This window comes from Pithys albifrons, chromosome 18 (genome assembly GCF_047495875.1).
Source record: "Pithys albifrons albifrons isolate INPA30051 chromosome 18, PitAlb_v1, whole genome shotgun sequence".
In the NCBI taxonomy this organism is placed as follows: Eukaryota; Metazoa; Chordata; class Aves; order Passeriformes; family Thamnophilidae; genus Pithys; species Pithys albifrons.
This window is the reverse complement of record NC_092475.1, coordinates 14,353,585-14,376,385: the sequence shown is the minus strand read 5'-3', so window position 1 is coordinate 14,376,385 and position 22,801 is coordinate 14,353,585. Positions and strand designations below refer to the sequence as shown.

General features: G+C 49.2%; 1 protein-coding gene across 1 annotated transcript; it reads left to right on the top strand.

The window, feature by feature from the left end:
• Window positions 1-17,282: 17,282 nt before the first annotated feature.
• On the top strand, window positions 17,283-22,021 carry SRSF6 (serine and arginine rich splicing factor 6). The gene is made up of 6 exons (XM_071573270.1): window positions 17,283-17,632; window positions 17,820-17,968; window positions 19,226-19,353; window positions 19,544-19,752; window positions 20,324-20,413; window positions 20,532-22,021. Exons 1-6 carry the CDS (start codon window positions 17,526-17,528, stop codon window positions 20,893-20,895), a joined length of 1,047 nt encoding a protein of 348 aa, XP_071429371.1. The 5' UTR covers window positions 17,283-17,525; the 3' UTR covers window positions 20,896-22,021.
• Window positions 22,022-22,801: the final 780 nt, after the last annotated feature.

The window sequence follows — 22,801 nt, the reverse complement described above, 5'->3', positions numbered from 1 at the left end:
TATATTTATACAAAAGAGAGACAATTAAAACCAGAATATAACACGTATATATACAAATGTGGGAAAAAAACCCAAACCACCACCAACAACAACCACTGAGTCGCCCACCCAAACAACACAGACCTCCACCACCCCAGCTCCCAAAAACACTCCAACAAGCTCCCCCCAAAGGATACCCTGCAAGAGAGGAGAAAACCAACAACAACAAAAAAGGACTTCCCAAACCAAACAGCTGTGAAGTGGTGACAAGACCCAACACCCCCAGCAACGGTGATAGCAGGTGTGCTTGGCACCCAGCCATGAAGGGGACTGAGCCAGGCACCTCCTACACCTTCTTTTATACTTGATTTGCCATCAAATGATAAGAAATGTCTCTTTGGTTGCTTAAGTCAGGTGATGCTTGTCCCCTCTAATCTGTGTAGACTCTCTGGGCCTGCTGAACTGAGGCCCAGCTAAAACTAAAGTCAAAACTACTACACTGAAATAAACTTCATTTAATGCTTGAAAGCTGATGGCTTAGTGCTCTGGTGCATATTGGAGCATCCAGTGACACACTGGTGCTGGGACCAAGTCATGGCAGCAAACCAGTCTCCTGCTGAGCTGGGACCTTGGGCTTGTGCTGGACTGTTGCACAGGGAAATCCTCTCCCAAAGTCAGACTTACTCTGCTCTCTGTACAAAGAAAAAGACAGAAATGAGATGTAGAAAACAAGGACTTCTTGAAGAGTGGTTGTAAAATAGGTTGTTACACGGGTGTGGACAACTTAGAGGTCAAAGTATCTCCTGTTCTGCACTTACAGAGGATAAATACAGCCAGGTCAGCCCTGGTGGCTGCTTGTCCAACCTGTTCTTCACACTTTGTCATTAACAGGCCCCATAAGACTGGGATGTAAGAGCTGTTTGGAGCCTGCAGCACTGCCCAGGGGCTGTGAGCTGGGTGCTGTGGGCTTCAGCCAGGCTGCTCCGGGCACATTCCTCTGCAGTGCCTGTAATTCATGAGCCAACACGGAGGTGGTGCTGAAAGGTGTAGGTAATTTGCTCTTGTGTATGGGATTACTATAAACACAGAACTTGCAGCCAGAATAAGTGAAAGGCCTAGTGGAACGCTCACCTGGATGAGGTCAGATAGGGGAAGATTCAATTTATCTTCCAAACACTGTTGTTTCTGCTCATTCTGGGCTAGCTTTAAAACCACCACACTTTTAAGGAGGCCTGTGGCTGTTGCTGAGCACGATATCCTGCAGGAAAAACACCTGAACTCCCTGGAAGAGATGCTGGCTGGCCCTTGCACTGAGCCACACAGCCACTCACCCTACCCAAGGGCGTCTCACTCTCCTCTGCTCATGGCATCCCCCTCACATCATCCCTTATTGTGTCAGAGGAGGCCCATGCTGAAGCCTAGGGTTTATTCTGTTTGCATACGATTCTTTGCATTATAGATTTGGTCTTTGTCTTTGTTATTTGTGTCTTCAATTCCTCCCCTACGAAGAACATCAGTCACTATGGAAACGATTATTGCGTTGGGATGAGCAATCTTCATGGCAGCCCCAAAAACAGCAAAAAGCCAGTACATACACTGCACCTTCTACTTAATTCAGTGAGTTGCTAATTAGCTCTTCCCTTCAAAGGGATCAAAATCTCTGTCACCAATGATCTGGAGGGAAAAAAAAAGAGTTTTGACTGGCTGCTTTGATCATTTTGTGCTAACTTGGCATGAATCGGAGAAACCCAGCAGGCAGTTGCTGGAGCACTAACATCCATCCATCCTTCTGCACAGGAGGGCCGGAGGATCACCTGGATGTAGGAAGCTCCCAGCAACTCACAGCATCAGTGCCTGAACTACTGAGCAAAGCAGAAAGCCCAGCAGAGTCTCAGTGTCATGGAGCTGACAAAGTCATTGCAGCAGGGTTGGGGAGGGTGCAAGAAGGCCAATGGTACCTGGCTTGTACCAGCTCTGGTGTGGTCAGTAGGACCAGGGCAGTGACCACAACCCTGTGCTAGGCACTGCTGAGGTCCCTTGAATCATGCTGTTAGTTTAGGTCTCCTCACAACAAGAAAGACATTGAGGGGCTGGGGCGTGTCCAGAGAAAGGCAATGGAGCTGGGGAAGGGTCTGGAGCACAAGTCTAATGGGGAGCAGCTGAGGGAGCTGGAAGGGCTCAGCCTGGAGAAAAAGAGGCTCAGGGGGACCTTCTGGCTCTCTGCAACTCCCTGACAGGAGGGTGCAGCCAAGTGGGGGGCAGGCTCTGCTCCCAGGGAACAGGCAACAGGATGGGAGAAAATGGCCTTAACTCCTGTCAGGGGAGATTTAAATGTGAGAGGAAGAATAATTTCTTCATGGAAGGTGGGGTCAGGCACTGGAACAGGCCACCCAGGGCAGTGATGGGGTCACCATCTCTGGAGGGAAATCCCCTGGATTGTGGTCAGCCCGGATCTGCCAGATACACAGGGAAAACTTACTACAGCTCAAATAACAACCCTGTAATTAATCCTTCCTGCTTTCTCTGCTTGGCGTCATCACAGCAGCGATTGGTATGGACATTTCTGAAGGTTGGGAGCAGTGCTACACTTGCCATCACCTTCCCTAGGAGCACCTCCCGCCCCAGTTCCCCACTCTCCTGATCTGTCCCCTTCGCTGCCAGGGCTGTCACCTCGGGAATCTTCCTTACGTCAGCATTGCCACCCTGTGGAGAGTCCATGGGATGGTTGGGCGCTGCCTACAGCCCAGCACCACACCTGGGCATTGCCAGGACCCAGGGGTGGCAGTTTGTGATGTGTCATGTGGGTGCTCATCCCTGAGCAAACAGCTTCATTGAACTGCTGCACTCAGAGAGAAACAGGTCAAACAATCTATTTCCCACCCCCTCCCGGCACTCCAGCATTAATAAAAGGTGCTGATGTCTCCAGATTGACACCCAGATATGTGCAGGCATTGCCAAGCAAGGGGTTCTGTGTGTCAGCTGTCACCTCTGGGCTGAACTTTACCTCTGTGCACAACTCAGGGATCCCTTATCCTGGAGAGGACACTTGGCACATGGGATCCAGGCCAGTTTCTGACTCACCTTCCAGAGCTCTCCCTGTCTGGGCACAGGAGCTGACTTGCAGACACACCACTCCAGTGTCTGTATTGCGTAAACCCAGCCCTTCTTCCCCACTGTCCCTAGAGGTAGTTTAATGGGTTTTCAGATTTAATGTCATCCTTTCTCACCCTGTGCATTCTGCTCTTCTTCACATTCCTGTATACCCCTTGCCCTGAGTTTTGTACTGTAAGCCAGGGCTTCACTAAGGCCTGGCCTAGGGCAAGCTTAAGTGCATCCTGGGAGGTCAGATTTGCTGTAAGGACTTGAAGGCTCCGATTCAGCTGACCAAGTTTCACCTAAATCTCAATACTTCATTTCCAAGGACTGCTACAAAGAGGGGGAAGCCACTGGAGCAGCATTCAGAAGTGGCCAATGGGGCAGTTTCCTGATCAGACACCAAATCCTTACAAAGCTTGTGTAATAAGGCATTCCCTGGGGCTCTGGTGATCATCACCAAGGCAGTGCCCACACTGAGAGGCTGGGGGAGGTCTTGCTCCAGGCTCAGCCCAGCTTCTAACAGTTCCTTGTTGTAGCAGGATTGGATGCAGTGGGAAATCCCTGCACATCACCCACAGCATCACATAAACAAGAGATGGTGAGGTCACCATACTGATAGAAAGTCTTTCAAAGTCCTCTCTGCCATCTCATGGAAAATCTTAGATCCACACCACACCTCAGCTGAAACCCACAGGTCTGCTGCCCGTGGCCCCAGGAGCCTGGCAATCCTCTGCACTGCTGAACTAGGCAAGTTCCAGGTGCCAGGAATGCAGCCAACTCCAATGTCTTCATACCACTTGGCAAATGCTACAGCCATGGGTTTTTTTTTCCTATGGATGCATTTTAGGTTTTACTGTTAATTAAAAAAGAATCAGTATTTAGCTTAATAAATGACACCCAAACAATCTTTTACCTATGTTTGTACTCAGTGAAAACTAAACCATTTTCATAAACAAGCTTGTCATCAAGTTGTGGGAAAATAGTAAAATTAAGCCATGAATGCAAAATGCAAACCTTTTATTTATATGAGCTTCTGTAATACCTTCAAAATAGAAGGAAATTAAAAAACAATCAACTCAGTAAAATCAGGAGAGAAGCAAATTAACAAACTATTCTTACAGAGGTTGCCCTTTCTTTGAAAGTCCACAACAGGCTGACCTCCTGCTCTGTGTCATTTAAAAGGTACAAAACTGTTCTCATTTTAGTAGCACCTTCCACCCCAGGTAAACTCAACCCAAAAGACAGCTCAGGTGTGCCAGCTGTTACCTGTGGCAGTGTCGTTCTTCCATTCAGTTCTGTGTGCTGTTAAATCTCTCTCTCACATACAGGGCACAGCCCAGAGATGATCTGCTGGATTTACCAGGTTAATTCTGAAGTCTGATCACATAAAGCTGTGGTGGAGAAAAATAAATTGGACACATCCTAATTCAAAGCTCACTGTTAAGAATAAATCTCTATCTTTGCTCATGTATAAAGATGAAGAATAAATTATTTGATAATGTTTATCCTTGCAATGTGCATTAAAGCCTTACATCATTCATTATATGTTTGGAGTTCAGGATAAGCAGCTGAGTGCTGGCTAGCTCTTGACTGGAGAGAATGCTCTGAGGTCCTACCAGGGTGAATAAATTACTTTTCCCCTCCCTGGGCAGTGAAGGGTCATTCCCTACAAGCTATCGCCAAGCCCAGCCCCACTCTTATGTGCCAGATGCCTCTGTGTTTACCCCAGCACTGTCCCAGAGGGTGTCATGACCTCATCCACCACCATTGCAACTCCTGGTGATTTTTCCCCTTTATCTTTGCACTGCTCACCAGACCTGCTGGAGCTGGGGCTCCTCTAGAGCCTCTGACAGCAGCTCCCACTCTCCTGATTGGGTTCATTGTGGTGCTCCATCTGAAATCCTTGCTGGCACTCTGAGAATAGTCTTCCACCAATCAGGACAGGACACCTTGTCAAGAGCCAAGGGCACAGGCACAACCTCCACATCCCACCAGCTCCATGACTTGGCATTGGATTAATGGCTGGTGTTTGATGATCTCAAAGGTCTTTTCCAACCTAAATGGCTCTATGGTTCCATGGACAGCTGGACTAGCAGGTCAGCCATTCTGCTGCCAAGCCTTAATCCTCCACTTCCTTCCAGAAATATTTTCATTCCAGCTCCCTCTGTTGCAAACTCTGCCACTTCCCCACAGCTGGGCAGGAGCATTGGCAGGGTGCTTCAGGGAGATCAGCCTTCAATCTCCTCCCAGAGAGATCAGCTTTTTGGATTTCCAGCTCATAAGGGTTTAGGTGTTATTAATACTGCTGGGAGTGGCATTTTTAATGCCAAATAAGTTTCAGTCTGAGCCAAGGAGGCCAAATACCATGGGCAGCACAGAGAAGGACTCATAGGAAGAATTCACAGAAATTAAAAGGGGTTTCCCTAAAAAAACCAACAAATCTGTGATTAATTTCCTTAATGGCAAAGAACATATTCTAGGACATGACTTTAATGACACAACACTTCTGCTGCAGTGTCACAAAGTCCCTCCATTCATCCAGCTCCTGGAGTCCAGTGAATTTCTGGGTTTTATGGAGAATTAAAGTGCTGAACCCCAGGGCAAGAACAGTAGCTGGAGAAGGGGATAGAAGCACCCCAGGATGACATGCAAAGGGACTCAGCAAATCACCATTCTCAGACCAGACTTGAGCTTCTGGAGTCCCTTTCCACACCCATCTGCCAACCTGTGCCTATACCAGGCTCTCCCCATCCTGAGATTCCCCTACACCCATGGCTGGCATCGGAGGGCTGGGAGAGCAGCACACCCAGGAATGGGGAGAGGCAGCGCTGGGTGTTGGCAGACCCTGCCTGTGCAGCAGGGACCAGGCACTGATGGTTATCCTGGCCCAGGCACTGATGGTTATCCTGGCCATGGGTCTGGCAGATGTCAGGGACAGGCAGTGAGCACTGATCAGGGCACCCCTGGGGCTCCTTGTGCTGCACCACCCAGACCCACCCACTGTGAGAAATGTCAGCCAGGCCTGACATGAACCAAGAGCAGATGGACAGAGGGTGGGAAGCAGATGGAGGGAAGGAAATTTGGACCTAATTTGAAGGCCCCAAAATGTCTTATTAGGAAAATACACATCCTGGGCAGCTGGCTGAGCGGAGAGGAGAGGATAAGAGAGGAGTTACCACACACCACCTATTCCTGTCACTGTGAGATCAAAGGAGCTTCCAAGAGATACCACACACCCTGCCTCACGCTGGATGGTGACAGAGGTGGTAGCTTACTCAGCTCCTAAGGACATCTAGCTCACAACACTCCAGGCAAATAAATCCAGGAAAGGCTGGGCAGCAGGGCACTCCTGGGTGTTCCTTCACCTGATGCTCCCAGCCAGAAGCCAGGCTGGCATCACATCCATGCGCTGACTGTGCCTGGAGGGATGGGCAAGGCACAGCCCTGGGTGTACCTAGAGCAGGGCCGTGCACTGGGACACGGCTCTGACAGCTCCTGGGTGGCTTGAATGGCTTCTTCTCAGTCCCTTCATCACCTCCCTGCCTGTCTTCCTCTGCTCCTGGCCATCCCCAGGGTCCCTCGAGTCCAGCATGTGCAGGGAGAACTGGGTGTAATGGGAGCGGGTTCGGTGCCTGTGCTGGTTTCTACATCCCTCTGCTGGGCAGCCAACACAATCACTAAATAATGTAGCAGGAACTGCAGAAAGAAGGCTGGCAGTCAAGGGAATTAAATACCAACAACTTTTTAAAGTGATAATGTCAAGGAAAGAAAATGACTTCCTTACAATTTCCCAGTGTGGAAGATCACCACCAGCCCTGTGGCCAGCCAGACTGAAGTCCATGTGAACATCCCCCATCCTGGCTCTGCCTGGAGGGACAGGATCAGATCTGTGATTTTCATCAGGAGAATCCTGGGAAAAAAATAAAATGGAAATTCTTGCCCTTCTCTTCCAGATACTGGATATCTAGAAGACCTGAATAGAAGGCATATGAAAATAATCATTCATCTTTTATATTTTCATAAGGCAGCAGAATTTGGGGATTCAGGCTTGGAGACATCCCAGCTCAGAAGCTTCTTAGTCAGTCTAACCTCAGAGCAAGGTTTCCCATGCATTCTGTGACATGTCTGGCAGGGTTTAACCTTAGCCCTGTGCAGCCACTCAATCCCCACAGTGGAACAGGGGAGAGAATTAAAAGTGAGAAGACTCATGGGTTTTCTCCCATGAAAAAAAGGGAAAGTTGTGCTGTTTTAAAGGTAAATTGGCGGGAGAAATGAACCCAACTAAAGAGAGATTACAAGTCAGAGTTACAATTTACTAATAAATACAGTGATACAGAAAACAACTGGATTTAACCCACAAAACCCGATGTATAACCCAGCACCCTGGCACAAAACCAAATTATGTTCATTGGACCCTGTGCTGAGCTCCATGTGGTCTCCCTGAGTGTAAAGCAAAAGGAAAAGAAACCTGTTGATGAAGATGATGGTCACAGTCCTGTCAAGACTGGCAGTTGCAGTCTTGTTGAGGTTCTGGTCCTTTTCTGGATCTGACAAGTGGTACCAGAAGTCCCAAAACCCCAAGATTATATCTGCTAAGGTTCAGGTGGGAATGCCCAGTACCTCCCCCAGGGCGAGGAATTCCACAATGGGTGATGTAACTCTGTGAGTCATGGGATATTTTTGGAATCTTTGATGGTCTAGGTCATTGCAGCTGCCTATTGTGCCAGCCCATCAGCAGACACGACCCCCTCAGCCTGGACTTGAAGGTGCTGATGCCTCCCTGAGGGGAGTTGTCACAGCTGAGTCACTGGTGTGAAGATAGAAAACATTTCCCTATCTCCCAGGGTTCTTTAACACCCAGCTTGTAGCCTGAGGTGTCAGGTGTGCCCTGGACAGCTGCTGCAAATGATCCATTATTAACAGTCCATCAGAAATTATATACAGGGTGTAAAATACACAGTTTTAGTTATACCAACATAGTGAAAAACTGGTCCCAGACCCTGTAACTGGGACAAATGCAAAAGCTGAACATGCAAGCAAAGCAAAACAAGGAATTCATTCCCTGCTTCCCATGGGCAGGAAGGTGCTCAACCATCCCCAGGACAACCAGGATCCATCATGGTAATGGTAACTTGGGAAGGCAAACACCATCACCACAAACGTCTCCCCTTTCCTTCCTCCCTCTCCTTTTTATACTGTTTATTCTTTTCATACTATTCCAGACCATATGGTCAGGAATATCCCTGGGGTCAGTCAGCTCAGCAGTGTCTCTCCTTTAGTTACTTACTGGAGGGGTAAGAAGCAGAACAGGGACTGACTGTGTTAGCCTTGCTTAGTAGGAACTAAAATGTCCCTGTGTTATCAGGACTGTTTTCAGCACAGATCCAAAACACTTCCCAGCTGCTGTGAAGAAAATTAATTCCATCCCAGCCTAAACCAGCATATTCCATACCGTGTCACACTCAGGTCCTACACTATCCACACAACCTCATTAACCATCAGCCCCCTTCCCATCCTTTGATATAACACACAAATATCATTCCCCTAGTGCATATGTAAAATAAAATTCCCCTAGTCCACTGTGTAAAATGTCTGTAAAATATCCACAAATATTCACAAAGTGATCGCGGAGTTAATTGAGTCCATGACTTTGGGCTCCATCTGTTCTGGTGATCATTCAGGGTACAAAAGGTGCTGTGTTGTGTGGAGTTACTGGGCACCAAAGCCAGCTCAGGTAGGGTCACTGCTGCACTGGCACTTTCTCTTGTACAGCTTCTCTGCAGGTTCAGGTGGTACCTACCTCAGAAATTCCATAACATGCATCTCAAATAATGGGCTACAACAATTTAAAGGTATTTCCATTACAACTTCTACCCCTCGTCCCTTTGGACCAGAACATCAGGTTTAACATTGCAGTGAACTCTTCCCTCCTCCCCTGTCCCTGCTCTGCCTTGGATTTATTCACAGACTGCAGTCCCTTAGGTGTGTACCTCCTCTAAGTGGGGCCCTATCCATGAGCCACAGTCTCTCCAGGGTTATACCTGCTCTGGCTTAGACTTATCCACAGCTACAGCACCTGCTCCAGTGTGCACTCGTCAGGGACCACAATGCCTTCAGAGACACACGTGCTCCAGCGGGGTCTTATCCACAGCCACAGTCCCGTTGGGAGTGACCCTGCTCCAACATGGCCTTAGCCCTGCCTTCAGTCCCTTCAGCAGTTTGTGCTTACCCATGGCCACTTGCTTTCAGGTGCTCTAGCACGACCTCCTGCACTGCCACCGGTGCTTCAAGGTGTACCAACTGCTGCATGGATTTATCCCACAGCCATAGACACTCTGAGATGTACCTTCTCCAGCATGGACTTATCCTTGGGACACAATCCCTTCGGAGGTACAGCTGCTGTGGAATGGATCTGACCATGGCCAGACATTCTGAGATGTACCTGCTCTGGCCTGTACTTATCCATGGTCACATATGCTTCAGGATGTTCTGTTCCCACATGGCCTCATCCCCAGCTCCCAGTCCTGACAGCTGGAGCTCACACTGGAGTCCCAGCCTGCCAAGTGCAGCAGCACAGACACAGCACATGGGTGTGGCCCTGGTCCCCACCAGTACAGACCCATCGCCAGGCTGTTACCAAAGTGTTCCCAGGCACAGCACAGTGAGGTGATCAGCACCACGGTGAGCAGGGAAAGCCAAAAGCTGCCACTGGCAAGCACTAGACTTTAATCAACAGAGAGCTGGGAATCATGGTGAGCACAGAGGCTGTCAATTAATAGCTAAACAGCACTAACAGCTATAAATTCCATTTGACACAAGCTAATCAAATCTGTCATTATCTTGAACTCTTTGAGCCACATACTTGTGCCCCAAAAAGGAGTGTTGTGGACTGATGAACCCAAAGGCAAAATAAACCAAAGTATCCATCCACCCCTTCCCATGGCAGGAAGGTGCTCAGCCATCCCCTGGACAGCAAGGCTCCATCACAGTAATGGTGACTTGGGCACACAAACATCAACACTCCAAACATTCCCCTCTTCCTTCTTCCCAGGCTTTACATGTGATAATGGCTGCATTATGGTCTGGAATATATCCCTGGGCTCAGCTGGGGTCAGCTGTCCTAGCTGTGTCCCCCCAACTCCTTGTGCCCTGCGCAGGCCCCTCGCTGGTGGGGTGAGGACCTCTGACTGTGTCAGCATTGCTCAGTGGGAACTAAAACATCCCTGGGTTATCAGGACTGCTTTTAGCACAGATCCCAAAGACAGTCACATACGAGCTATTGTGAGGAAAATTAGCTCTATCCCAGTCCAAGCCAGCACAATATTACTAACCCAGTAGTGTACCAGCTGGATCTAGACCCTTCATGTACACAGAGAAACTGATTTTTATAAAAACACATAAGATACGCTGAGACAACAGCACTTTATACAGTCCCCAAGGCTAAGAAGCACTGAGGAAAGTGAGAGGGAAATTGCCTGGTGGAGTCACACCCTTTGGACCCCTAAGGAAGCCCAGCAGGAGCTGGTGAAGCCCTGCCCCTCCTGCCATCAGAGAGATGGAGCAAACTGAGTGGACTGGGGGAAATGGAAACAGGTCCCTGATCAGAGAGGTAAAAGAAGCCCCTCTCGACCCCCATCACCTCCTTGGATGCCCTTAAAGAACAGATATGAGGCCTTGAAGCCAGAAAGTCAAGGGTAGTCCTGAAGGAGATCTGTCTGGGGTGTCTCCTGGTTGCCCTCTGTCTACCAGGTGGATTACAACTACAGCCATAAGGAAAAAGACAAGGGTAGTTTTAGTTGTTTACTCCCTTTTGAGGGGAACTGAGGGGCCTGTGTACCAACCAGATCCATCCCACAGGAAGGTTTGCTGCCTTCCCGGGGCCAGGGTGAGGGATATTAGTCAGAGACTTCCTAATTCAGCCCTCAGATTATTATCCACTATTGGTAGTCCAGACTGGCAGTGACAACATTAATGGAAGGAGTACTAGGGTAATTAAAAAGGATTTCGAGCCACTGGGTTGATCAGTTCATGGGACAGGAGCACAGGTGGTATTTGCCTCAGATCCTGTGCTAGCTGGGATGAACGAGGAGATGAATGACAAGAGGAGCAGGAAAGCCCATCTTATCAATAGGTGGCTAAAGGATTGGTGCCATCACTGAAATTTTTGGGTTTTTACCATGGGGCAAACTCCATGGTACCCAGTCTCTTCAAATCAGACAGGCTTCATCTGTCTAGGAAGAGGAAAAGGACTATAGCCCATCAGTTGGTGGGGCTGATCAGGAGGGCTTTAAACTAGGTTTGAAGGGGGAAGGGATTGAAACCAGGCTCTCCAGAGATAAGTCTAAGTGTGGAGAGCCCGAGTTAAGGTGAAATCAGCAGCCCAGCTGAAGTGCATGTACAATAATGCACACAGTTTGGGTGACAAACAAGAGGAGCTGGAAGCCACAGTGCAGCAGGAAGGCTCTGATGGACTTGCCATCACAGAAGTGTGGTGGGATGACTCGCATGACTGGAGTGCTGCTATGAGTGGCTACAGAAAGGACGGGCAAGGCAGGAGAGGTGGAGGGATGGCTCTAAATGTTAGAGAGTCTCTTGAGGTCACCAACGATCAGGTTGAATGCCTGTGGATCAGAATCAGGGGGAAGGCCAACAAGGCTGACATCCTGGTAGGAATCCGCTACAGGCCACCCAACCAGGATGATGAAGGGGATGAATTATTCTACAAGCAGCTGGCAGATGTCTCAAAATCGCCAGCCCTTGTTCTTGTGGGTGACTTTAACCTGCCAAATATCTGGTGGGAGCTCAACACAGCAGAGAACAAGCAGTCTAGGAGATTCCCAGAGTGTATAATTACCTGCTTCAGCTGGAAGCTACTGGGGTGGGGCCCCCTAGACCTGCTGTTTACAGACAGAGAGGGGGCTGGTGGACATGAGGTGGTCAGAGGCCATCTGGGGCACAGTGACCATGAAATAATAAGAGTTTTCAATACTCAGGGATGGAAGGAGGGCCATCAGTAAGACCTCCATGCTGGACTTCTGAAGGGTAGATTTTGGCCTATTCAGAAGACTGGTCCAGAGCCTATCCTGGAAAACAACCCTTAAAAAGGGTCCATCCAGGAGGGATGGACATGTTTCAAGCAGGAAATTTTGAGTGCACAGGAACAGTCTATACCAGTGTGCCAAAAAGGCCAGCCAGAGGGCAAGACGTCCAGCTTGGTTAAACAGGGAGATTCTGAAGGAAATCAGGGATAAAAAGGAGAGCTTACTGACTGTGGGAAAAATGGCTGGCTAGTCAGGAAAAGTTTAGGAATACAGTTAGGTCACGTAGAAAGAAAATTAGAGAGACAAAAATGCAATTTGAAGTCAATTTGGCTACTTCCCTTAGGGATAACCAAAAGTGATTCTATAAATACATTAATAACAAAAGGAGGGGCAAGGAAAACCTCCATTCTTTGTTCGACTGGAGGGGGAACAGAGATGAGGAGAAGGCTGAGGTACTTAACACCTACTTTGCCTCAGTTTTCACCAGTAAGACAGGTGGCCCTTTGGACAAGTGGCCTCCTGAGCCAGTAGACACAGACAGGGAGCCGAATCCAAGAGGAAAGAGTTAGTGACTTACTGAGCCACCTGGATCCTCCCAAATCTATGGGACCAGATGAGATCCATCCTGGGCTCATGAGGGAGCTGGCAGAAGAGCTTGACAAGCTGCTCTCCATGGAGCAGATCATCCAGAGTGCAATCACACAGCACCTACAGGATGGACAAGGGATCAGACCCATCCAGCAGGGGTTTAGGAGGGGCAGGTCCTGTCTGACCAACCTGATCTCCTTTTACGATCAGGTGACCCACCTGGTGGATGAGGGGAAGGCTGTGGGTGTGTCTATCTGGACTTCAGCAAGGCCTTTGACACTGACTCCCATAACATGCTGCTGGAAAAGCTGCAGCCCACAGCTTGGACAGGTGTACCCTCTGCTGGGTTAAGAGCTGGCTGATGGCCGGGCCCAGAGAGTGCTGGTGAACGGGGCTGTGTCCAGCTGGTCACTGGTGATGTCCCCCAGGGGTCAGTGTTGGGCCTAGTTTTGTTTAACATCGTTACTGATGATTTAGATGAGGAGACTGAGTTCATCATTAGCAAATTTGCAGATGATACAAAGCAGGGAGGGAGTGTCGATCTGCTGGAAGGCAGGAGGGCTCTGCAGAGGGATCTGGATAGGCTGGAGAGATGGGCTGATTCCAATGGGATGAAGTTCAACAAGGCCAAGTGCAGGTCCTGCCCTTTGGCCACCCCAACCCCCTGCAGTGCTCCAGGCTGGGCACAGAGTGGCTGGAGAGCAGCCAGGCAGAGGGACCTGGGGGGACTGAGGGACAGGAAGCTCGAGATGAGCCAACAGTGTGCCCAGGTGGCCAAGAAGGCCAATGGGATCCTGTTCTGGATCAAAAATAGTGTGGCCAGCAGGCCCAGGGCAGTGACCCTTCCCCTGGACTCTGCCTTGGGGAGGCCACACCTTGAGTGTTGTGTTCAGGTCTGGGCCCCTCAGTTGAGGCAAGAGATTGAGGGGCTGGAGCGGGGCCAGAGAAGAGCAACGAGGCTGGAGAAGGGACTGGAGCACAAGTGCTGTGGGGAGAGGCTGAGGGAGCTGGGGGTGTTCAGCCTGGAGAAGAGGAGGCTCAGAGGTGACCTCAGCACTGTCTAGAACTACCTGAAAGAAGGTTTTACCCAGGTGGGGGTTGGTCTCTTCTCTCAGGGAACCAGCAGTAGAACAAGAGGGCAGGGGCTTAAGCTGTACCAGGGGAGGTTTATGTTGGATATTAGAAAGAAATTCTTTACAGAGACAGTAATCAGGCACTGGAATGGGCTGCCCAGAGAGGTGGTGGATTCTCCATCCCTGGAGGTTTTTAAGATGAGACTGGATGTGGCACTGAGTGCCATGATCTGGTAATCACAGCGTTGGATCAAGGGTTGTACTTTATGATCTCAGAGGTCTTTTCCAACCCAGTTGATTCTATGATTCTGTGATTTGAGTTCAGAGTGTAATTGGTGCTTTTTCTGGGCACAGAATGGACAGCATTCCTTTTGTGACCTTCCTCAGGAGCAGGCAGGACCTCCACCTAGACTAGAGAGTCTGTGACCAGGTAGGAGATGCAGCAGTCCACATAACCTCATCCAGTGCTACTGGGGAGAAGAACAAGCACTTTCACAGCCCAAGGATATCCATTTGTCTCTGTATGTGTGAGCTCTAGGTGTGCAAATGCCCACCCAGCCCCTGTTGGGGCCCTTGATCAGATGGAGGGACCATGGGGGAATGAATCCATTTGCAGGAGAGAGAGGAAGAGTCTGAGAGCCAGGCCAGCCCCCAGGCATCCATGCTTGGCTGCTGTCCTGGATTGGGCACTTCAAAGACTATGCCTAGAGGGGACCCACAAGGCATAAGAGGACATTCCCTCACATTTTGAAAAGAAACAGGGGAAAAAAGTTCCATTCCAGCCACTAATGCACAGACAGGCACAGTCAGGTCAGCAGTTTCTACATACATGTCAGAGGGTCCCATTTTGGTCCAAAGCCCAGGAGTCAGTGACTAGGGTGTGATGTGGCCAAGGTGATGGCAGAGGAAAGTGTAGCAGAAACAGTCACTTGACAACAGCCTCTTGAGATACTGGTCTTGCAACAAACAGCTGAGACATAATAAATTCAGGATATGCATATTTTAGAGAGTTTTCATGAGACATTAATATATGGCCATACCTGCTACTGGAGAAAGAACATGAATTTCACACTGAGGGCTCCTCTGACAACAGACTACAGGAACTAATCACAAGCCAAATATTAGCCCTCAACAAGACAGAAAAATTACATGGGATACTTTCATTTGACTAACCATAAAAGGCTCATAGAAGGTTACCAGAGCTCTGCTTCATATGTCACAGATTATGATTAATTACAGATTCACATCTTTGTATTGAGAGGTCAGAGCCTTCTGCTCTTAGGAGGGAAAAAGATGAACTTCAATTTCTTCTTTTGACACTCCTCCCACCTTCCACTGAGGCACTTGAATGAAAAGACTGTGATGCTTGTCATTTCCTTCTCTTGAATGCCCAGGAAAAAAAGAACAAAGGTTCGAACTAAAGAGTTTGAGTCCCATTTCTGCAGCTCCAGTTGATTTGGCAAATCAAGCCATAAAATTAACACACTGGAGGGGCTTATCCTGGGTCCCAGGGGCTCATCCTGGGTCCCAAGGGCTCATCCTGGGTCCCAGGGGCTCATCCTGGGTCCCAGATGCTCATCCTGGGTCCCAGACGCTCATCCTGGGTCCCAGGGGCTCATCCTGGGTCCCAGATGCTCATCCTGGGTCCCAGGGGCTCATCCTGGGTCCCAGGGGCTCATCCTGGGTCCCAGACGCTCATCCTGGGTCCCAGGGGCTCATCCTGGGTCCCAAGGGCTCATCCTGGGTCCCAGGGGCTCATCCTGGGTCCCAGATGCTCATCCTGGGCCCCAGGGGCTCATCCTGGGTCCCAGGGTCAGAGACACAGGTCCCATTGGATGTGAGGAAAGCTATTGATTCAGAGGCTGAACCTGCTTCCACATGTGCCTGTGTGTGTCAGGAACAGGACTGCCAAGTCAAGGGTGTAAAAGTGACAGGATGCAACAGAGAGAGGCCAGGGAAACAGCCTGTGACCACTGATCTGGAAGGATGGAAAAGATAATTGGATCTTATCTGCATCTGCTTTGAGCAACCTCTACCAGCCTGCCTGGACTGTGTGAGAGGTGAGATTCACCTCTGATCACTGTGTCACTGTTTTACAGCCAGTTCCTGCCTTTCCAGGGTTTCCAACAGACCATAAGAGGAGGAATAAGACAGCACAGGCCTGGGGCCATTTTAGTTACTGCCAAAGTTGGTCAGTGAAGTCCCTGAACAGCCTTGGAATAGGGGGAAGTTTTGTCATTCTCCTTCTGGGCCCCAGGCTGTTCCTAACCCAGCCACGAAGTCCCCCAAGGTGGAAGAAGGAGAGAGAAAGAAGAAACAATGTGGAAAACACATCACTGATTACTGGGGAACAGTGAAAAAAGGGCAGGGGTGTGAGAAGATTTGCAAATGGCTTGAGTGAGCACTGGAGGGGGATATGGCACCCAGTGAGGAGGCACCTTGAAGATCCTTTATTCCTCCTCAAGGATAGAAACAGAAAAACAAAAAAGAAAGAGGTAATATGCTGCTGTGAATCCTCTGTCTCTTTTCATGTGACCCCAGCAAATCTCACTCTGTTGCCACATGCCAAGAGCTTTGGGCTGTTCCACCAGAGAGGCCTTGTGCTCACTCCCACTCCACATGGCCCTGAGCTGAACAGGCAGGTTTTCATCCATTTCCAGGGATGCTCTCCCCAGGAAAGGCAGAGAGTAAACACCAGCTGAGGGCTGAGAGCTCAGAGGCTGCACGGACAGTAATTTTGCCATGAAGAATTAATTTTTCCCTGTTGGAACAGGGAAAGGAATTCCTTACACTAAGAGACAGAGATGCTGAAATGAGCATCATCATCCACAAGGGTTGGACTCGATGATCTCAGAGGTCTTTTCCAACCCAGTCGATTCCATGATTCCATGATTCTAAGAGAGCAGCTTTGCTGGGCTGTGAGGAAAGCACTGAAGGGCAGATCTTTGGAAAAAGGCACTTCCTTAGGGCTCTGATCCTGAAGAACACCCACTTGCAGGAAAGCCCTCAAGAACAGGCTGAGTTTTCCTCTTTATTCTTGAGCTTCAGTCCAGGCTTACACAGAGTTTTCAGTGGGCACCGGGCGGTTTAGCAAGAAGGGTCTAACTGGGTTGTTCCCAGTGAGTCTGACATGCGGCCCCGAACGTGCCAGCACAGGCAGTTCCAGTGAACGTCCATACCGAAGGTTTTTAAATCCGAGCCATGGAATTGTTACCCTTTGGGGAGAACAGGAATGGCAAATAACAGGTACAGCTGTAGTGGGAAGCCAAGCTTTGGGATCAGACACTACAACCTGTAATTATCTCAAAGGAGACACGAATTACTTAAACAAGTGGATAGTTTATATTTTAAGGCTCCGATAGCGACACATCAGGAGTTCCCTCCTGCGGCCGGGACGGCGCATGCGCAGAGCCGCCCCCCCCCCCCCCCCGCCCGCAGCGCCACACCGTGAGCGCGCGCACGCGGTGACGTCACGCGGGCCCGCCCCCTCGATAAAAGCGGCGGCGCGCGGCGGGCGCCATTGTGGTGCCCAGGCCCGGCAGTGCGGAGCGGGCCCGCTGCGCCTCCGCCCTTCGCGCCGCCAGCGCTCGCTCGCTCCTGGCCTCTCTCTCCCCCTATCTCTCTCTCTTTTCCCCTCCCTCTCCTTCCCTCCCTTCTTTCCTCCCTCCCTCTTTCTCTCTTCGTCTCCCCTCCTCTTTCTTCTCCGCTCCTCTCTCTCCTCTCCTCACCCTCCCAACCCGCCGTGAATATGCCGCGCGTCTACATCGGCCGCCTGAGCTACCACGTCCGGGAGAAGGACATCCAGCGTTTCTTCAGCGGCTACGGCCGCCTGCTCGAGGTTGACCTCAAAAACGGGTGAGCGCCGTCCGTCCGTCCGTTGGGTCCCCCCGAGGGCCGCGGGCCGGGCCCGTCCATGTCGCGGCCGTGCCGCGTGGCGCCGGCGCAAGATGGCGGCGGGGAGGGGAGCGGGGGGGCCGCACACCGGCCCGGGACCGCCGCGCTCCTTCCCCGCCGCCGCCTCATCGGGCCCCTCTGCCCCCAGCTACGGCTTCGTGGAGTTTGAGGACTCCCGCGACGCCGACGATGCCGTGTACGAGCTGAACGGGAAGGATCTGTGCGGGGAGCGGGTGATCGTGGAACACGCCCGCGGCCCCCGCCGTGACAGGGACGGCTACAGCTACAGCAGCCGCAGTGAGTCCGGGCCCGTCCCTCCCCGCGGGGCGAGGGGCGGGCAGGGCCGGGGGGGCTCGGCTGGGGCCGGGTCCCAGGGCTGGGGGGGTCGCTAGCGGGGGTACCCGGCGCACCGAAGGGACTGCAGCGTTTTCGCCGGCACCAGCGGTGCGCTCTGGTATCCCGCAGCCCTTCTGGCTGCGAATAGTGGGCTTTAGAAAGGGTTTGCTCTGGTGATTTGCAGGCTCCAGTTTTCTTGGGAGCGTTTCGATGTGACAGCGATGTTGCATCAGTAATGTTAACGTATAAATATAGTTGCGTAATTGGGGGAGAATCGCTCAGCTGTGAACTTTCACGTGAATGTTTCAGTTGGGTATATGGGAGGCGTGGGGGGAGGTTTTGGAGCAGGAATTTGTTATGCTAAGGGGGGGATATTGTGAATATTTTAACGCGCAGCTCACTCCTGTAGCTTCTTGAGCGAGCTCTATAGAGTTTAACCGACCTAGTACTGTAATAGTACTACGGTTGATTTTTCGGTGGTCTCTGGAAGCGTGGTGTTGTTGTGGGGGGTGGGTTTCTGTCTTTTTAAAAAAAATCAAATGTATGTTGTTTTAAAATTGTTGCATGTTCAATTCAAACTTTTTAACAAGTCCTTGATGTTTCAATTTAAAAGTGACCAGTGGGGCTGAGGCTGTGTCCACTGAGGCTAAGATGACTGCCTTTCCTGGCCATGGCTTTTCCATACATTGTGTGACCCTTGCCCTATGACCCTTTGGCTGACCTTACCGGAAGCCATGACGACAGCAGCCTTTTGCCATTAGACGCAGGGTGATGGTGAGGATTCCAAGGGTTAGACAAAACTGGTTAAACTGAACTAGGTGACTGTTACCTTGCGTGTTTTGTGGCCAAACCACCACCAAAAACCTCATACTGTGATGTAAGTACTTAGTGTAACTAGTAAACGTTTTTGTAAAATGTAGAAATGCATGTAATCGGTTAAGTTTTATATTTTACAATGTTCTGTAAAATAAAACTTAGCAAGGTGAATCTAATAAGGAGCAGTCACTCTCTAACAGATCTTAGGAGCACAGACTTGTAGGATTTTAGTCTGTTTGATTTGCCATTAATATAGATTATGGCAAAATTGCAAAGTTTATTGGAGGCTTAGAGAAATAAAGTCCTACTCCAGTAAATATGACTGTTAAACTAACTTTTTCAGAAGATTGAGCTTTCCTCATGCTAGGGGACCATCTAACTTTGTTTCTTTGTACAATCAAGGTGGGAGTGGTAGCGGATATAGCAGCCGCAGACAATCAGGACGGGATAAATACGGACCACCCGTTCGTACAGAGTTCAGGCTGATTGTTGAAAACCTTTCCAGTCGCTGTAGTTGGCAGGATTTGAAAGTACGTATTGGTTGGTGTTCTGTCGTGGACCTTGTTGTGACAAGCAGGATGCAACAGCTTTCTTTAATAGCAATGTTGACATTGGATTGGTAGAAGTAATTAAAAAGTGTGCCTGGATGTTTGCATGCATTGAGTGCTGGTAGAGCCCCAGCCTGTAGCGTGTTCTGTAACTGTTCTTTGCTCTGTGCAGGATTTCATGAGGCAGGCTGGGGAGGTGACCTATGCAGATGCTCACAAAGAGCGGACAAATGAAGGAGTGATCGAGTTCCGGTCGTACTCGGACATGAAGCGTGCGCTGGATAAACTGGATGGCACAGAGATAAATGGCAGGAAGATCAGGCTGGTTGAAGACAAGCCACGCTCAAGCCATAGACGGTCCTACTCTGGCAGCAGGTCAAGGTAACTCTCAGGACATGTTGGATCAGGACACTCAGAATGGGGATAAGTACTGTACCTGCAGTAGTTACCTTTGGCTGATAGTTTAGGAACAGGATGGGGCCTGAAAACGTAGAAGGAATTATTTTATGCAATACAGCAAAGCTGGGTTTGAGCAGTTTTGTCACATGCGAAACCTCAGATGTGATTCAATGATGGGACATTGAATCTGGGTGGGTTAATAGTGTGTATTGGTGTGGCCATCCTTGCTCTTGAGAAGTTCTGTAGCAGCTTTCCTCTGTTACACTACTAGGTAGCATAATGCAGTAGATGCATTTAGGAAGAGGTTCTTTCCTTTGAGAGTGGTGAGGCGCTGGCACAGGTTGCCCAGAGAAGCTGTGTCTGCCCCATCCCTGGAAGAGTTAAGCTTGTAGCAACCTGGTCTTAGTGGAAGGGGTCCCTGCCCGTGGCTGGGGGTTGGAACCAGATGTTCTTCGAGGTCCCCTGCATCCCAAACCACACTGCGACTCCTACAGATGATGCAGGGCACACCAGGCAAGGAAGAAGGGATAAATTAAGTTTGAAATGTTTGTAGGTCACGATCCAGGAGACGGTCTAGAAGCAGAAGTCGGAGAAGTCGGAGCAGCCGCAGCAGGTCCCGTAGCATCTCCAAAAGCCGTTCACGGTAAGTGCCACAGTGTTACACTGTCAGTACTGGGACTGCTGCTCACTGACAGATCTTTACAGGCACTTTTAAGTACACTTCAGGTCACACAGAATGAACTCTTGTTTCTCTTTAAAAGATCTAAATCCAGGTCACGAAGCAAAGACCGCTCACGTTCCAGATCCAAAAGCAGGAAGTCCAGATCAAAGAGCAAATCGAAACCCAAGTCTGACAGGGGTTCACGCTCTCACAGCAGATCCAAGGAGAAGTCTGAGAAGTCTCGATCCAGATCCAGGTCCAGGTCTCGATCTCCCAAAGAAAATGGTAAAGGGGATGCTAAGTCTAAGTCCAGGTCAAGGAGCAGGTCTCGTTCCAATTCTCCCCAGCAGCAGCCATCTGCTAAGGCTCGTTCTGAGTCACCTCCCAAAAGAGCTGCATCCAGGTCCCGCTCCAGGTCTCACTCAAAGTCTCGCTCCCGATCAAGATCTAGTTCAAGGGATTAGGACTAGAACTCTCACCTTGCACACTATTACGGAACATTTTCCTACCTGTCAGGCCATTAGTGTTAGTACTTCAGAAGTTGGTTTTTTCTCTTGCAGGACTGAATGGCCTAAGAATTAAGTCTCGAGGCATAAAGGTTTAATTTGTATCCCAAATTGACAGTATGAGATGGGATGGTGGTACAAAGCAGGGAAAGTCTCCCTTTTGTAGAAATTCAGGTGAAAGTTTGATTTTATAGCATTTCTGCAGGAGTAACTTAATTACTCTTAAATGCAAAGTGTTTTTTTATTAAAAATAAACTGAATATAAACAGGCTAAAATCTGGGCTCTTTTGAAAGTATCCTTTTTTCATATGTTTTTTCATTATGTTAGAACTATGGCTGTCATTAGCTTCACAGGTTTCAGGTTGCTGCCAAAGGCAGGATTCCCTTGCTTGGCAGGCCACACAATTCTCTGGTTTATTGTTATTTTGGAAGCAGGCTGCAAATTATATAAACCAGTAACAGTACTGGAAGGATTTTAGATCAGCAATAAACTCAAGTTGGAGGATTTATGTTGTACCTTAACTTGCCAAAAGATCATTCCCCCCATACTGTGACTGTATTAAAGGTAAAGGTACTCTGGAACCTGTATCCTACAGTATTGCTGAAAACCCCTTTGTTTCAGACTTGAAAGAATTAAAGCTTTCTGCCATTTTTTGCTTGAATATCGTGTCGTTGTCAGACACGAAGGTGTCTCTTGGCTGTGGTCCAGGTCACTAGTATGTTGTATGGTTTGTCAGCCTCTAAATCTCTTGGATATGAAACCCAAGTAAAGAAATCTGTCTTCCCTCCCCTTTGACTCACTTTAGTTAACATTTTGCTTCAGACTAGAACTATAATCCTCTTGTATGTAGGTCTGAACTTCATTGGAAATGTAATCTCCTGGAGCTAGAGTTCTAGTTTTAACAAAGGCTTTGCTAAACCACAGTTGCCAATTCACTTAAATTGTGGAATAGGACTCATCCCCAAAATTTCCCTTTATAGCTAAATTGATTTTTGTAACATGCAGTAGCAAACGTTAGAACTGCCTTGTACTCTTTATACAACGTGTAGTTTGACTTGTATAAAATTAAATTGGTGATTCAAACTTTTGTGTTCATTGCGGTGTAATGGGACTCTTGCTCTGCCTTGTGCTGGGGAACTCACAAATGACCCTGCTTTTGTGGAGAAACTTGTTTAGTGAGACACTTGGTAGCTCTTAAAGTGCCCTTGGCCTTGTTCTTGAGAGCAGCACAAGCTCCTTCTATCGCTGTTTCTCACCTGGTCCTTTGTGCAGGTATGGCTGGGTGTGACAGCTGCACTCTGGTCCCACCTCACATATCTGTCCAGACGAACAGTCAGGCATGGGGCACATGTGAAATGTGACTTGATGCCATCTTTTCTGTCCTGGAATTGCTTGATGATGTAAACAATTATCTTGAAATTCAGTTTCTTGCCCTTTTCCAATCATCTCTAGAAGGTGGACTTCGTTGCAGGTGAGTATCTGTACTAGTGCCAAAAGAGAGGAGTGCAGTCACATTCCAAGAACCTGAACTGCACCCATGCCTGGAGTTGCCATAAGATCAGGTTACTGTTGCTTTTACATGGCTTGGGCTTCCTGCTGCTCTTATCCCAAGCGTGGAAGAAGCAACTGGACTTGAGCTGCAGGCTCAGCCTTCCCAGGATTGTAATACAGCCACGGAGTCTGACAGATAATGGCTAAATCCATGCTGCTTCTGAGTACTTGGTACTGCAGTGTTACCTACATGACTGGGGTTAATTTGTAATAAAGAATTCTTTTTAAATTGAAGCTATTTTAGGTGAAGGTGGTGCATTTTAGCCTAATGACTCGAAAAGGTTTTGCAGTCTTGATCACTGCAGGTGGTAC